At 38.7% G+C, this 16,083-nt stretch overlaps 3 protein-coding genes across 4 annotated transcripts; 2 read left to right on the top strand and 1 right to left on the bottom strand.

Moving 5' to 3' along the window:
- Window positions 1-4,661: 4,661 nt before the first annotated feature.
- On the top strand, window positions 4,662-8,476 carry tmt1a.1 (thiol methyltransferase 1A, tandem duplicate 1). Its single transcript, XM_085273862.1, has 2 exons — window positions 4,662-5,218; window positions 7,789-8,476. The coding sequence occupies exons 1-2, from the start codon at window positions 4,724-4,726 to the stop codon at window positions 8,020-8,022; spliced, it is 729 nt and encodes a 242-aa protein (XP_085129988.1). The 5' UTR covers window positions 4,662-4,723; the 3' UTR covers window positions 8,023-8,476.
- Window positions 8,477-8,580: 104 nt separating this feature from the next.
- Window positions 8,581-11,302, top strand: LOC146574298 (thiol S-methyltransferase TMT1A-like). Its single transcript, XM_085273859.1, has 2 exons — window positions 8,581-9,161; window positions 10,170-11,302. Exons 1-2 carry the CDS (start codon window positions 8,664-8,666, stop codon window positions 10,404-10,406), a joined length of 735 nt encoding a protein of 244 aa, XP_085129985.1. The 5' UTR covers window positions 8,581-8,663; the 3' UTR covers window positions 10,407-11,302.
- atf1 (activating transcription factor 1) lies at window positions 10,688-15,687 on the bottom strand. Of its 2 annotated transcripts, XM_085273857.1 has the most exons (8): window positions 15,494-15,687; window positions 14,592-14,695; window positions 13,611-13,733; window positions 13,413-13,510; window positions 13,188-13,321; window positions 12,751-12,933; window positions 11,852-12,005; window positions 10,688-11,561 (listed from the first exon to the last, which is right to left on the bottom strand). In XM_085273857.1, exons 2-8 carry the CDS (start codon window positions 14,688-14,690, stop codon window positions 11,417-11,419), a joined length of 936 nt encoding a protein of 311 aa, XP_085129983.1. In that variant the 5' UTR covers window positions 14,691-14,695; window positions 15,494-15,687; the 3' UTR covers window positions 10,688-11,416. The 2 variants fall into 2 exon arrangements, with proteins under 2 accessions (XP_085129983.1, XP_085129984.1); XM_085273858.1 differs by lacking the exon at window positions 14,592-14,695 and having other exon boundaries at window positions 15,494-15,684.
- Window positions 15,688-16,083: the final 396 nt, after the last annotated feature.

Genomic DNA, 16,083 nt, shown 5'->3' on the forward strand with positions numbered 1-16,083 from the left:
ACTTCTAAATTGCGGACTTCCTGTTGGGTTTGCGTCAGTGGGCCAATTGACTTTTTTGTTCGTCTTGGTATGATACACATGTGTGCCAGATTTCATGTATGTAGCTCAAACGATGTGTTCGTAGGGCTGCATTTAACAAGGCATAGGTGGCGCCATTTCCCAGTGCTCATATGTAAAACCATTAAAATACGAATTTTTTCACCAGACCTGGCATGTGTGCAAAATTTCATGAGTTTTTGAGCATGTTAAAGCCCTCAAAAAGGCAATTCATTTCAATGAAAATAAATAAATAAATAAAAATAATAATAATAATAATAATAATAAACGGAGCAGATACAATAGGGCCTTCGCACTTTTAGTGCTCGGGCCCTAATAATTTTAGTCTATGACAGATTTTGCTTTTAGTGACAAACAGGCCAAAAATGAAACATTGACTAAATTCTTCACTTCTGGCTCTTTTTGATTGATGTTTTCATTTATGAACCTGTAAGTGTATTGTTTGGTTCAGTACCATGACTCTTTTCAGTGTAAACCACACAACATGGGAGTTTATGTGATTGAAAAACCTAGAGACAAAATTTTGCCATATAAAATGCACCTGTTAAAAAACTGAAGCAGCTGTAAGGTTTTAAACATTAGGACATTTTTTTTTTCAAATGAATAGATGAACAACAATACATGAACTATTTTACAGTGTCATTATTAGAAACAGTGTTTGGAAAAACTAGGTACATGTCATGACTCAGTAGCTTGTAGAACCACCTTTAGAGGAAATATCTTGAAACAATCATTGTCCTGTATAACTTTATCAGGTTCTCACATTGTTGTAGGGGAATTTTGGCCCTCTACTCTTTACAGTATTGCTTTAGTTCAATAAGGTGTGTAGGTGTTTTTTAGGCACAGCCCTTTTAATGTCCTGCAGCATTTCAATCTGGTTGAGGTCTGGAATTTAACTGGGACATTATGTCACCTTGAGTTCTTTCTTGTTCAGCTGATTTGCCCTCACATTTGACTCTAGAATACATTGATACACACAGAAGTTCATGCTCATTTCAGTGACTATAAGGTGCCCAGGTGCAAAACAAGCCCAAATCATCATCCCTGGGCCACCATCTTGACAGCTGGTTGATGAAATCTGAAAAAAAGGATGTACACACAACCAAATTATCTTTATTAGTTTTATTTACCTTTGCAAAGGGGTTAAAGAAGCGTATTGAAATCATGCCATTGTGTTTTTTGACAAAGAAGAATTACAAAAATAAAGACATTTATAGCTCTACAGTTGTGATATAGTAGTTGACAGTTATAGTAGCCATTGACAATTTCAGTATTTGGTTGGTTTCTGGTACAGACCTGGCTTTTAAGTTCAAGCTTCAAATTTTCATTAGGGTTGAGGTCGAGGCTTTGCTCCAGACCAACAAACTGCCAAAACTGTTTCCATGGGTGTCCACACTTATTGATGACATGTTAATCGAATGCATTTGATTAGCAGCACCTGGCTGCTATTTACCTTCTTAATTCCTCTTATTGGAAACAAAAAGGGTGCTATTATTAAATAAATAATGAGACAATGTAATATGTCATGTGCTTTTGGTCATCTGAGGTTGTATTTTAGGCTAATCTGCTAGTTTCACATGGTGGACTCTACTATGGGGCTATTATTCTAGCAAAATTATTTGTGTGTGTGCATTTTGATCTCTGTGTGGATTTGTGTGTGTGTGTGTGTGTGTATTCTGATTCATGTATGTGTGATCAGAAATGTGCAAATATATTTGTAAATCTTTACAGAGATTTGTTCATGTGTAATTTGGAATGTGTGTGTAACCAGATTTGCAAATGTGAAATTAAATCTGTAACCATGCATAGATGGTTTTACTCTAAGCACTGAAAATACAGACAAATCTTCTTCATCTTTGTCTTCTTGTCCATTTAGAGGTCACCATAGCAGATCATCTGCTCCATATCACCCTCTCTCCCCTCTGCATGTTCTCCTTCATTACATCCATAAAACTTGTCTGTGGTCTTCCTCTTTTCCTCCTCCAAACCATATATTAGGTCTCACCTTGCAAACTTTCCTTTTTGCTCTTGCCACTATCTGTCTTTCTGTCACAAGTCACCCCTAACACTTGTCTCCATCCACACCATCCTACACTTTCTTCTTCACTTGTCTCCTGAATTGTCCATTTCTTTCGATGATTGACCCCAGTTATTCAAACCTGTCCAGGCTCTCTTCCACCTACTCCCTACTTCCACTACAGATCAATATCATCTGCAAACATCATACTCTATGGAGACGCCTGCCTGACCTCATCTCTCAGCATGTCTATTACGAGCGCAAGGGGCTCAGGGCCGACCCCGATGTAATTGGTGAAATACTCTATATAGCTGGGAGGGCATGGTGGTTTCCCCTCATAGTTTGGGGGAAAAGACCATGGATGTCTTTCACCACTCTCTCCATTGGGGTACCCTGCAGGAAACCATTGAAGATGGACATCACCTGGAGCACCATCTCCCACAGGTCGGTGGTATGAGCAACTGCCATTTCTTTTCTCCTGTGGGTGGCTCTCACCAGCATTTATTAGATTATTCTGTTATTATTATGTTATTGAAACTGCGAATAAAAGGCTTCCCAGTCAGCCTTGACATTATATGTCAGAATTTTCACATTAGCATGGAGGCTTTCCTGGTGCACATGTGCAGTTCTGTCCACATCTCCAGTGTCTGCTGGTTTCACCTAAAAGGCACACCGGGCACAAGAGCGATAGAGCCTGCAAAGCCAGCTTCAGTAGCCATTTTTGCAGTCACTTATCTGACCTGCTCTCTGCTCTTTAACCCTTCAGTCTTCGGCTAAGCCAAAATGTTCTTGATTTTCCACATCAACTTCCTGCTTAATCTTGGAGCAGTCCACCAGAAGTTTTTTTTTCTTTTAACTTTTGACATCAATTGAATCTTCCCTCTTTGTGAACATAGTGGATTAGACAATATACAGTTCTGCTCGCCATTTAAATTAAGTTTTTCATTTAATATATGCAGTTCAATTTCATGTCAACCTTCATAGTAATTGTGTTGCAAGTTACGTAGTAAATGTAGTTTAGTACTAAATGGTTAAAAAAAAAAAAAAGATTGTTATAAAATATGGATTTTACCAGAGAGAAAAATAATTGATTTGGAACTGGTTTTACTAACTAGTAGAATTTGTGTTTATTGTGATTATTAATAGCTTTTATAGTAATTGTTTTCTTGCTTGTTTTGCAGCCTTCCCCTATGTTTCTTTCAGTATAAAGGTTCTGCATTTATATGTGTGTCTAACTCTGTATTTGTTAGTTAGCTTTTGGTAATGGTTACTCTGTGTCTCATGTTAGGTTATATACCTTTGTCCTGTTTTCAGAGAGAGAGAGGGACCTAATTTTGGTTTGTCATGTTGTCTCTCTTAGTTGTGTATTCTTGCATTTCCTGTATTTCTAGATGTTTGTTTCCTGGTGCTGCACTTTGCTTTTGAACTGTTATTTTTTTTATTTATCAGCATTGGAGGCTGTAAATATTTTGCTCCTGCATGTGGGTCCATAAAACTTTGTTAGTTATTATAATTTGTAATTTACATGTTAAATCTTTGTCGTGCAGGGTGGAGCCCTCTTCTCCTTAGAGCACGTGGCTGGTGACACCTCGACTTGGACATACTTCTTTCAGCACATTCTCAAGTCTGTGTTGTTCTACTTTGGTGATGGATGTGAGATCAGCCGGGAAACATAGAATTATGTGAAGGAAGCCAATGTCTCTGATCTCAAGACACATTGAGGCGCCGCTCAGAATACATTGAACTTTAACTCACTTTCCTCTCCTTTGTCATGTGACCAGCAGAGATAAAAAGTGCCGGTCAACTTAGAGTGATCCTTTAGTGTTGTAAAAAGAAAAGATAAACACTAAAAAGACACAAACGGTGTATAATACTGATTTTGTATCCAGCTAAAGTGACAAATGTATTTTGGTGTTTGTTATTCTGTTCCTCATCTTCAGAGACTCTTGCCTATGAAGTTACTAAAATAAATAATGACCCAGTGTAGTCCATCATGTGCTGTTCATTCATCTGAGATTGTATTTTATAACCTGGTCAGTTTTCATAGTAAAACATCAGAATTTAACTGAAGAAGCATCTTAGATGAGGGGTGAAAGACTGCAATGACCTGGATGAGCGAGAACCTTTACAGACTATTGAAAAGGGGATAAACTCTTTTTCTTTCTTTTTTTTGACATGACTCGACAATTTTTGAGAAGGAAAAAAATGATCTTATAAAAACGTGATAAAGGATGGGTGGTCAAAAACATGATTCCACCATAATGGATATGCCCATGTCCATTAAAGTTTCACTGATATATCAGTAGTCTGATATATTGTCTGAGACTGGCCTGTTACCAGTGAATTACACTGTACTGATATGCAGTAATATTGAAATATGAGCAGGTTAACTTCAGCACTACCGCCACCTACAGATATATATATTTATCATAATTTTATTAGTGCCCGCCTTAGATTCATATCAGTATTAGGGTTGGGTTCTGATGACTGTTTCCTGCATGCTTGCAGCTACTGTTTGTAACCTGATAGCTTTTTTTATGTAGACTTTTATTTAGAAAAGCGTGACACACTTCCCGTCTGACCTCCTATCTCGCGATCATTCGCTGCTGTTTACGCGGCTTAGCTGCACGACAGTCGTGCTCCACAAAAATGACTTCTGTAATGAGATTTCTGAGCTCTATAGTAAATATATTATGCATTCCGCTTCACCTGATTCACGCCGTCGGCCTGTACGGAATATACAAGCGTATTTTCCCAATTTGTATAAATCGGATGGCGAAATCGTACAATAAGAAGATGCACGATAAAAAGAAGGATTTGTTTTGCGTTTTGCCAGAGTTCAAGAAGGCTGGCGGGCAGCTCACAATTTTGGAGATTGGCTGCGGCACAGGTGCAAATTTTGAGTTTTATCCGCCTGGTAGCAGATTGATCTGTACCGACCCCAACCCGCACTTTGAGAAATATCTGACAGAAACTATGGCCAAGAACGATCACCTGAGATATGAGAGATTTGTGGTGGCGTCGGGGGAGGACCTGAGGGCAGTGGAGGACGACTCGATAGATGTTGTAGTCTGTACCCTGGTGCTCTGCTCTGTGGACGACGTGAGCCAAACCCTGCGAGAGGCACACCGCATACTGCGACCAGTGAGTGGGCTTTGCAGCAATTACTTCAGACTGAATCGAGTCCATATTAAACACTGATTGGCAGCCATGCTGTTTATGTTATTATTTGTGCTGCTTCTCTTGGGGGAGAAGAAGACGCTTCGTATCCTAAGAGTCTGTCGTTGTCTAGAGTCAATATATTTTCATGAAAGTTATAATTGTCGAAGTGTTCTCTATCGCTTTAACAATTGTGAGCTTTAGGACACGTGATCGTGATAAGCGGGTACTGCCACCTTCTCTTGGTGGATTTTACTGCCTTCCAGCTGTGGTTCTGCATCAATCAGTAAAAGTTGAAGAGTCATCAAGAAAACAACTGCAGTGTTCACGCTTTAAAAAGTTTATCATCATTTTCTGTTTGATTGTACAACATAAACATTACTTAAATTTATTAGAGACCACCTGTTATATCCAACAGCAATACTGAAATCAGTTCTTAGTTTCCAATATCAGTCCAATAGGCACTAAGTCACTAGATGGACAGTAATAGCACTTTGTACCATGCACCTTTTTAATCTGTCTCCAGTTTAAGGCATTTAGGTCTGTTTTATGGGATTCCATATTAATTTAAAGCAATATTAATTAAATTATTAGATCATTATAGTGCATATATTTCTTAAGAATATTGTTTTATACATTACATTTTTAATTTATTGGATATGTGTGAAAAGCAATTTTCCTTGATCAAGAGGAAGACGCCCAATTTCCATGGATGTGTCAGATGCAGTGAGGTATTCTGTTTAACATAAAAAGCGATTTCCTGCATTTTGCAAGAAACGAATGCCAAAAACTGATTGCACCTTTGATCTCATGACAGGAATGTTGTTTCAGGCTGAGAATGACTTGGAGTAATTAATTAGAGATATGTTTGACAGGCCAACAAGTCATTTACACACAGTTTAAATACTGGCAAAGTGACTTTTACATGTATTTTACAAAAGTTCTTTACTTTAACAGTAAATAACTGTATTTTGGCATCTTATTAAAAAACAAATTGATGTTGTTGACCATTTTATCTATGTATTTATTTATTTTAACACAGTTTTTTTTCTCCTCCTCTTACCTCATGTAGTGTATTTTCGTTGTTTTTCCTATCAGCCTACCTTTCTGACATGTCTCCCCAATGTGATGTTTGTGTAAAGTTGGTCAGAAGGTTCCTTTGTGAGTGCGCATGCGCCATTAGCGTGCTGCCTGCTGTAACCCCTAATTTCCCTCGGGATGAATAAAGTATTCTGATTCTGATTCTAAATTTGAAGAGTTCCTGGATTAGAACAATAATTGCATTTAGCATTGAAAATAACATTTTGATTAAAGAGTTTGTACTAGTGGATTAACCATTACAGAAAGATTAAACCAGTGATTTTGGTAGTTGCTAGTATTGTTAATTTAGGCACTTGTGGCACTTGTAGGAGGTTAAAAACGTACACATCCCATTGAGACATGCTACAACATATAAAACAACACTGGTTAGAAGTTCTTGAATGGTAGGCTAAAACTCCTTATTGTTAAAATCCTGCATAAACATTTCACAAGGGTAATACTGGCAGCCATATTTTTCACATTACTACAAAGCATTGTGTGTCCAATGTAGGCTGTAAATTTCACTTCATGCTTGTATTAATAATTTTTTGAACAGGAAAAATAAGTTTAATGCTTGTAAGTACGGTGCTGTGAAAAAGTATTTGCCCTGCCTGAATCCTTATGTTTTTGCATATTTCTCACACTTACATCTTTGAAATCATTGAACAATTCATCAAAAATGTAATACTGGGCAAAGGTCATCCAAGTAAATGCAAAATGCAGTTTTTAAATGATGATTTCATTTATTAAGGGTTAAAAAGTTATCCAAACCTACCTGGCCCTATATGAAAAAGTAATCACTCCCTAAACCTGGTAACTGGTTTTTCCACCCTTGACAACAAGAACTGTTATCAAGTGTTTGTGATAACTGGAATCAGTCTTTCACATGTCTGTGGAGGAATTCTAGGCAACTCTTGTGTTTTAATTCAGCTACACTGAAGGGTTTTTGAGCATGAATGGCTGTTTATGGCTATGTCAAAGGATCTCAAACTTATTTCACTCTAGACTTTGGCTAGGCCACGCCAAAACCATCATTTCTTTTTTTTGAGCCATTCAGAGGTGGACTTGCTAGTGTTTCGGATTATCGTCCTGCTGCATAATCCAAATAACCTTGAGATTTAGGACATGAATTGATGGCCGCACAGTCTTAGGGATCTTTTTCAGTAAACAAATTTCTCAGTCTTTAGATGATGTTCTGGTTTTTTTTTTTTTTTCTGTCCTCCTGGATGAGACATTGATGTTTTCTTCGAGTGATTTTGGTAGGCTGGCCACAGATACAAAAGCTCACCACTGTTTTGGTTGGTTGTGTTTTTTTGTTGGGGATGTATTTTTTCTGTTTATCAATTTGTGTGTTCTGTAGTAGATCTTAAGACGAAATGAGCGCCTACGTGTTTGCCAGTTAAACTATTAATTTACCACTCATTACCCAATATTGACACACTTTATAGTTTACATGTTAAATCTTTGTCGTGCAGGGTGGAGCCTTCTTCTTCTTAGAGCACGTAGCTGGTGACACCTCGACTTGGACGTACTTCTTTCAGCACGTTCTCCAGCCTTTGTGGTACTACTTCGGTGACGGATGTTGGATCGTCCGGGAAACATGGAAATATGTGGAGGAAGCCGGATTCTCTGATCTCAAACTAAGACACATTGAAGCGCCACTCTTCTTCATAATAAAACCTCACATCTCGGGCTATGCTGTCAAATAAATTCAGTCTGATTGTCTTTTTAGGGAGCCCCCCACCCCCTTCCAAAACACACAGACACACACAACCAGCTTCTGAATACGCTGAGCATTAACTGCCTTTTTCCTCTCCTATCATGTGACCACCAGTAATAGAAACCACCAGTCACCTTAATACTATTTTTTTATTAGAGTGAGCCATTAGTGTTGTACAAAAAAGATGAACACTAAAAAGACAACCTTACATAGACAGCACACAACTCTAATTTTGAATCCAGCTAAAGTGACAAATACATTGTGGTGTTTCGTCCTCCATTCCTCATTCCCAAATTGCTTGCCGGGAAAAAAATTGTCTTAGTGTTTGTGAGCTATGGGGATTGATTTGTACCTTTTGTGATTAAAATCAGATAAAATTTATATTTTTTGCTGTTATTTAGGTGACTGTGTCAAAACAGCAGCAATTAAAAGTCTTTATCCCACTGAGTTTGTTTTCTTTCAAAGATTGGGAGGAACTTGGTGTTGCTTTCACTCTCATGTAGGCATTTCCAGCACCTCCTGGTGTCAATGAGAGGCGTTGGTCACGTGTTAAAGATTATAATCTTTTGAGCTTCTTAAGTCGTTCATCTTCAGGTGCCACAGCAAAGTTTCAGGTAAGCTCGGTGAGAAATGAAGGTTTGTCTAATGAAATTATGCAGACTGCTTTGTTCAGCCTTGAGTCTGCCCTTGCACGCAATGCAGGTCATAGGGCTGCGTGGCATGTACAAACGCCTTTTTCCCTTGCTCGCCTACAATGTGACATTTTCATACAACGACAAAATGCACAGAGTCAAGAGGGAGCTTTTCCGAAACATGGCCAAATTTGCAGATACCGATGGCACCCTCCGCCTGCTGGAGATCGGGTGCGGCAGCGGAGCTAACTTCAAGTTTTACCCTCACGGCTGCACGGTGATCTGCACTGACCCCAACCCGCACTTCGAGAAGTACCTGCGGATGAGCATGGACGCAAACCAGCATCTGACTTACGACAAGTTTATGTGCGTCTCCGGGGAGGACATGCGGGGAGTACGGGACGGCTCTGCGGACGTTGTTGTCTGCACCTTAGTCCTGTGCTCTGTCAGCAATGTGCAGCAGGTCTTGCAGGAGGCCCGGCGCGTTCTCAGAACAGTAAGTAACGTCTCGGTGCTGCCTTCAGGCTCAGTAGGATTTATTTTATTTGCTGCTAACGCGCATGAATGGCATTGTAGTCGGTTACATGAGGTCGGCTAGTAAATTCATTATGTGGCATTAAACACACTCGGTGTGTTATTACCACCATTTCCCGGCTTCTTGTAGAGCAGTGGACAACATATCCAATTTAACTGAGTCTTATTTACATCGCGTTACATCAGAACAACAACCTACTCTCAACATGCTTTACATCAGATGAGCCCCAGGCACTTGGCAACAGTGAGAAGGAAAAACTCCCTTTTAACAGGAGGAAACCTCTGGCAAAACCAGGTTCAGGGAGGAACAGCCATCTGCCACAACGGGTTGGGGTAATTTTAACCCAGAAATCATCTTATGCAATGAATCTGGTTAAAATATATCACCGGCTGCTTAAAAAGTATTTGGCCCCAACTTCCGCCAATATGAAAAGCTAGGGCTAGAGACTGGGTAAATATCTGTAGCTCTAGAAGCCCTTCTTCCAGAAGTACTCAACATGTAGTATAGTCAGTGGCATCTCAAGTGATGAAATGAAATGAAGCCATTCTACAAAGTATTAGACTGGTTTCTCTGTGAAGTATCTACTTATGCAGATTTTGCATCATCTGTGGTTGACCCACTGAAGGTGATATTTTACCTGAACCTCACACGTCTTGCATGGCATTTGAACAACTCTGTTAAATATTTTAAGTTAAAATATGCAAAAGACCGCACTTTTAAAGTAGACTTCTTTTTCCCTTTATGCTTGTCAAGAATATTTTTTACTGTTAGCAAATCCTAAAATATCTGATAGATGTATGACTCCAATGGAGTCCAATGGTTATACTGGAATCGCCACACCCCTTCTTTGTCACACTTCATCTAGTTTGAACCAGTATCAGCCAGAAAGTCAGCCCCAGTGTATGTATAACCAGCATTACACAACCACACATGAACACAATGTAATCTTTTTTGCTGACTGTGTTTCAGGGTGGCGCCTTCTACTTTTTGGAACATGTTGTCTCAGATTCTTCATCCTGGACATACTTTTTGCAGTATGTGTTTGAGCCTCTCTGGTGCTTTCTCGGGGATGGATGCATGATTACCAGAGCAACATGGAAAGATATAGAGGTAGCTGGTTTTTCCGAGCTTAACTTGAGACACATTGATGCTCCAGATGTCAGTTTGATGATCAGGCCACACATCATGGGATATTGTATTAAATGACGGCATGGTGGACTGTGGAGTTTATATTAAAACATTCAGGTTATACAGTGACATACATCCTAAAGCAACACTTGTAATGGCCTGTCCAGAGTTCACATATGAATTTCAAACTACTAGTTGAGGTCCAAGTTCAGGCTGGAGGTTTATTTTGAAAGGCAGCCCATCTGAGTGCACACAAGTTTAAAATTCTGAAAAAAACCTGAAATTATTTTCATTCATCCCTGTAATTATAACAGATCTGCTTACATTTTTATTGCAATACATTAGCCACACTACATAAATTGAGTGAAAATATATTTATTTACACAATCAGCAACATTTCATTTACTGTTTTGTTCTCCTTTCCCTTCCCTCCCATGATGTATATAATAAATATTACCTGGACACTGTGCTTTTTTTCCCTGATTGTCTAAGGAACGGCCATAAAACACCCAAACAAACCACACTTAATTTTGTTTGTTTCCTTTCTCTCTTACCTTTTATATTGCATTGCACAAATATAAGGAATGACAATTGTAACATCTCCGTATAGGGAAATGAGGGGAAATGCTGGTTCATAAAATAAACAAAATATGTCTGTGTAGTAATTATATAGTCAAATTTCTGCAGATGTTGTTTAAGAAAAAAAAATCCAACAGCAAAGTTAAAAAAAAAACAAGAAAAAAAGGAAAGGGATACATTTAGAAACTGAGACTCAACATTAAAGCTCACAATTTCACATCTCCCATTATTAAAAATGTACACAACTATAAATGTTATAGCATTAGCATTTTTTAAAAACAGCAGGTGGAAAAATGGCCAATTTGTATTTTTTTCCCGAGTAAATGTCACTGCTATAAGTCACTTTTTTTTTTTTATATATCAAACAGAGTAAAAAAACAAAACAAAAAACAAAACCCTGTAGAATCTCAGCCTGAAATGAAGTGTTCCCAGAAACCCCATCACGTCCAAATGGCTGAGGTGCACCACTGTCACACTACGTCCCAATCCATGAACATTATTCACACAGGTTAACCTGTTTTAACACAATAAAGATCTTTTAATGTTTTGAGTTCTTCAATCAGAGTCTTGTTTTGGTTCTCGAGAACAGCTACGCGGTTTTCCAGGCATTTAACATATTCCTTTTTCTTCCGTCGACATTCACGGGCTGCCTCTCTGAAAACAGGAAAAAAAAAAGGGTTTCACAATGTGCACTATAAACTTATTGATACGGTGATAGAGGATTTTGTCCAATCCCTACCTCCCCAACTATAACTATAACCATAAAATGAATGTACACAAAGTAAAAGCACCTGGGGCATTTTCACACCTATAGATTGTTTTTTCGGGTCCAAATCAGTTGATGATTTTGTAAACTTATAGCTTTTTCATACAACTTGTTAAAGCTTCCCCATCCAGGCGGAATATGAGACCTTGTTTTACTCACAAATACACTGTGGATTTACCTGTTTTTTGCGAGCCTAATTTCTCTTTTCATTGTTGGATCATCAGTTTTAGTCTGGGACAGTCCCACAGGAGACGTCATAACTACAGTCTGAGGCAAGGAAGTGGATGTGGGTGCTGTGCGGATCTGGTACGTCTGCACTTCTCCTCCTGCACCTGTGTGGAACAATAGTCAAAGAATTACAACTGGAAAAACAAGAGTTTTGCATGCAGGCATGAGTTAAGATGCTTGATCAGTAATTACTTCTCAGTTGACCAGAACTATGTACAGTGGTATAGTCCAACAAGACATATGTTACTTCACTTGGCACACACGAGGAATTCTTGTGTTCACCTGAAATTTGAATTATTACTGCTCGGGTTTGTTGGCCTTTTTTCTACCCCTCTTATTTCAAAAGATTTCAAACCTATGTGACTCAACTAGCAGTTTGGGTTTGTTTTTCAAATAAACAATAATTAGACTGAAAAATAAAAAGACATCTTGTTGGAAGTAAGATGGTTCTTATAAAGAACCTTACAAGCTGTATTTGGCAAGTTACTACACACATACCACTGAGCAGATAAAATCTAAGAATGTAAAGATTTTCAGACACAAGGCCACTACACAATATGCTGCATGGTAGGTAAGTATTTAGTGTAGTATGTGTGTTTTTCCATATTCTACTGGTCCGTGGTATGTACTACAGGATGTTGGAGTAAGCTCCAGGAAGACTTGTGACTGGATTTACTTTTTTGATTGCCAATCCTACATTGTTCTTGTAGTCAGAGCCCCTTGATAAGGCACCGTCATCTGACCGGAACATGTTATGAGAGAGCATAATTTAGCTGAACACATTTAAGCTCACAAAAAAGTAATCAGGAAAAAACTGCTTGAAAACTCTGGCAAATTTTATTGACTCACCTTGTACAACAACCTGATTGCTAGGCACCAGTATCTGCTGTCCATCGGGTGTCTGGGCATACTGAAGGATGGTGGTGCTTGACTGGGCTCCACCAGAGTTGGCCATGGTGACAGCCTGAAGTCCCTGAATGCCTTCGGACCCTGGAGATGCCAGCTGGATTGTGCCATTTGCAGCTATGGTAACTAGAAAAAAATTACACAAAGAGTATTAGAAGCTGGTAAAGCAAAAGTAAAAGTTAAATTTTTTGTGAGTAGCTCAAGTACTACAAAAATTCTAACTTTCAGTATAGCGCTCCATGTATATAGAGCTCTTTTCCATATATATATATTTTACATTTCAAGGCAATTCTTAATTTCGCAATTCTTAATTTCGCAAGTCAGCGAGAAAGATTTTGTAGGTTCTCCTTTCAAGTATAACCGAAGGGAAAAGCTCTTACTGTACTGGCCGCTGCTGGTCTGGTAGATTGGTGTGGTTGGTACTGTAACACCCGTAACTCCTGTGGATGTGGGACTGCTGTCCTTTCCCTCAATGTGTGCCACTTCCTCTGCTGAAAGGTCATTCAGGATTTTTCTATAATGTGAAAAAATGACAGTTCCTGAATTGTTGTTTATTAAACAAGAACTGGGTTTTCAGTTTCTTTTTGTTTGTTTGTTTTCCTTACCGATATGAAGGCCGCCTCGCCAGTATTTCTCTGGTTTTTTGAGTTGCTGCTCCACTGTCTGATGAATCCTGTGAGTCTTCACTGTCTGTACCCAGGGCCTTGAAAGTAGGTGGTCAATTATGATATAAAAACAATTTAAGCAAAAGGTCCATTTGAAAATAAAATAAATACAGAGCTGAGAAAAGCAGCCGGTCTTACATGTGTATTTTGCCCCTGAGGGGACTGAATGACTGATGACTGTGCAGACTGGATCACACCCTGAACCTGAAACTGACCACCAGGCAGCTGCACAACAGCTACAGGAGAACCACCCAGTGACATCTGGAAAAAAAAACACAGAAAAGTTCTAAATGTCAAAAAACTGTATGTTTGACATAGTAGCTTGGTGTCAGTGAGTGTGTGTGTGTGTGTGTGTATACATACACACAAGTGTGCTCCGAACTTTTGAGAACAACAGAAATATTAATAAGGATATAAGGAAATTTTCACTCAAATTTACACACAACATACTTTTTATTTTTGCCATATTTAGCCACGAAGCTTCCTGTGGCACGCCGGTGTAGTTTTAGTAGAGGTAAATTCGTCTTTAATTGTTCACAAAAGCTTTTCCCCTCCCTTTTTTAAAAGACATTCAGTAGCAAGGGCAATATCCAATTAGTATGACTAAAAATAACAAACTATAAAAGGATATCTTAAGAAAAATTATCTTTAAAATTATTATTTATAAACCCGACAAGCTGATAACAATATGATTCCACATAGTTGCTTTTTGTCACATGTAAGTCTTCATTTATCCTCATTTGGACACCATGTACTTTAAGTGGATAGTTCATAGATAATTGTGACCTTAATAGTACTACAGATATGAATTGAAACAGCTTTATGAAATAAGAAGCAAGATTAAGCCAAGCAGACTTACTACACTACAACCTAGAATGTATTTGGTTTTTTCGTTTCAATTTTTCTTTAATCCATTTTAAGTAAACAAATTTAAGGTGTGTGACAGCAAGAGTTGAAAACAAAAAACTTCATGAATGAACCTAAACATGAAGCTGTAACAAAAGGTCAGATATGCGCTTTCAGCCTGGCATTCATAAGTGGCCTTGTATTATCAGCAGTGCGAGAGCAGCTGTAGTATAGCAGTGATACTTCTTAATGCATTTTGAATCTATTAGTTACCTGGTGGCCTATCTGTGAGAACTGAGAGGTTGTGATGGTAGTGGGAATGGTTGCAGTCTGTGACTCAATGCCATTGCTGACCTGCTGTACTTCTTCCATAGTAACTGGGAAGAAATAAGTCATTACCGTTTCATAGTGGCGCTAGTGTTAACAACAACTTTCTGTGGCGGGGTGGTACGCCTGTGACATGTTGTAACCAATCCGCTGTGGCCTTCTCTGCTTCTTTTCCTCTACTACTTAACACCATTAATACAATCACTGTGAAGAATATATGAGCGGTCAAATCACAGTTTATTTAATTATTCTGCAGTTTAAAAAACATGAATTACAGCCAACTAAAAAAAAAACCAACTTCCTCTTTGGTTAGGTCGCGCTAGCCCAAATGCAACTAACGTTGCAAAGGAGTTACGAAACATGCCTAGGCCCGACAGTCAACAGTTTCAACTTTTTTTTCTTTATTCATTTATTGCTAATTTTACAATGTGCAACTTCCATCCCAAGCAAACGTTTTCGGGTGAAATAAAAGCTCCTCACTGCTAGAATGATCTAGATCACTAAGGTTACACTTGCTAGTTAACGGTAGCTAACGTACAGTAAAACGGATGTTGAGCAGTTTAAATCTTATAAATCGATTTCATAGCAACATCCGAGGCAAGTTTCTCTCCTCCGATTCAAAGGATGGACAAGCTTTTGTCTGAATGAGCAAATATGTGCAACTCTGTCACTGGCACGCAAGTTACCGCGTCAACAGACGTCAGCGATACGGGGAGCCATTAAGCTAACTACACCTTCCCTTTTCGTAAAACGGCGAGGAGTTGACGAAGTAGCAGCCGCCATTACCGCCACAGCCGAGCAGACAGCCACACGAGCACAAAATTGCCGCTCAGGCAGCTGAAATTTACCTTTTCAAATGCAGAGAAGCTGCTCTCGCTCACAGCGTGGACTTCCTGCGATTTGGGTATAGACCTTTGATCAAAAAAAGTAATCCTAAAAGTACTTAGCACCGAAGGCTAAAAGGCTAAAAACATAAAGATGTCAGCTAAAAAAATCGCTGACCACTTTTTTCCCAAAGGAAATGGGCGGTGCTGCTAAAGCAAAGACGCATTACGTAACAGTTTCTTTAGGCTTTGTGATTGGTGAGAAGAGTTTGAACAACTAGTAAACACAGAGAAATGAAAAGTTTACTTCATTATGTTTTCAGGGAATAAAGACAATTCTGACTATTCGAGCTGCAACATTTTCTGAGATGTTGACTTGAAGAAGGTTCATTTAAACGGATCAAAGAATGACAGGTGTGAAATGCTCTATCTGTGGACAGCCTCCTGACACATCTTCTCATTTGTTTTTGTCTTCATGTTAATGGTTAATATAGTTGACAACATTTTCTCTGATTCTTCTCTAGTTGTTGCTGATTATGCATTTTATATTATTCATGTAGTGCAGGTTCTTGCCACGTTCTACGCATTCTCAAATCAAAATTTGCACACAAAAG

This window comes from Mchenga conophoros, linkage group LG5 (assembly GCF_057382185.1).
Source record: "Mchenga conophoros isolate Kocher_MC1m ecotype Shallow Benthic linkage group LG5, M_conophoros_male_GT1.1, whole genome shotgun sequence".
In the NCBI taxonomy this organism is placed as follows: domain Eukaryota; kingdom Metazoa; phylum Chordata; class Actinopteri; order Cichliformes; family Cichlidae; genus Mchenga; species Mchenga conophoros.

Excerpts from the sequence above, each read along its gene's own strand:
- LOC146574298 (XM_085273859.1), top strand. The coding sequence starts at position 8,664 with ATGAAGGTTTGTCTAATGAAATTATGCAGACTGCTTTGTTCAGCCTTG. Across the intron at positions 9,162-10,169 it reads CCCGGCGCGTTCTCAGAACA|GGTGGCGCCTTCTACTTTTT; the intron begins GTAAGTAACGTC and ends ACTGTGTTTCAG.
- tmt1a.1 (XM_085273862.1), top strand. The coding sequence starts at position 4,724 with ATGACTTCTGTAATGAGATTTCTGAGCTCTATAGTAAATATATTATGC. Across the intron at positions 5,219-7,788 it reads CACACCGCATACTGCGACCA|GGTGGAGCCTTCTTCTTCTT; the intron begins GTGAGTGGGCTT and ends TTTGTCGTGCAG.
- atf1 (XM_085273857.1), bottom strand. The coding sequence starts at position 14,690 with ATGGAAGAAGTACAGCAGGTCAGCAATGGCATTGAGTCACAGACTGCA. Across the intron at positions 13,734-14,591 it reads TCTCACAGATAGGCCACCAG|ATGTCACTGGGTGGTTCTCC; the intron begins GTAACTAATAGA and ends TTTTTTTTCCAG. Across the intron at positions 12,006-12,750 it reads CAATCAGGTTGTTGTACAAG|GTGCAGGAGGAGAAGTGCAG; the intron begins GTGAGTCAATAA and ends TGTTCCACACAG.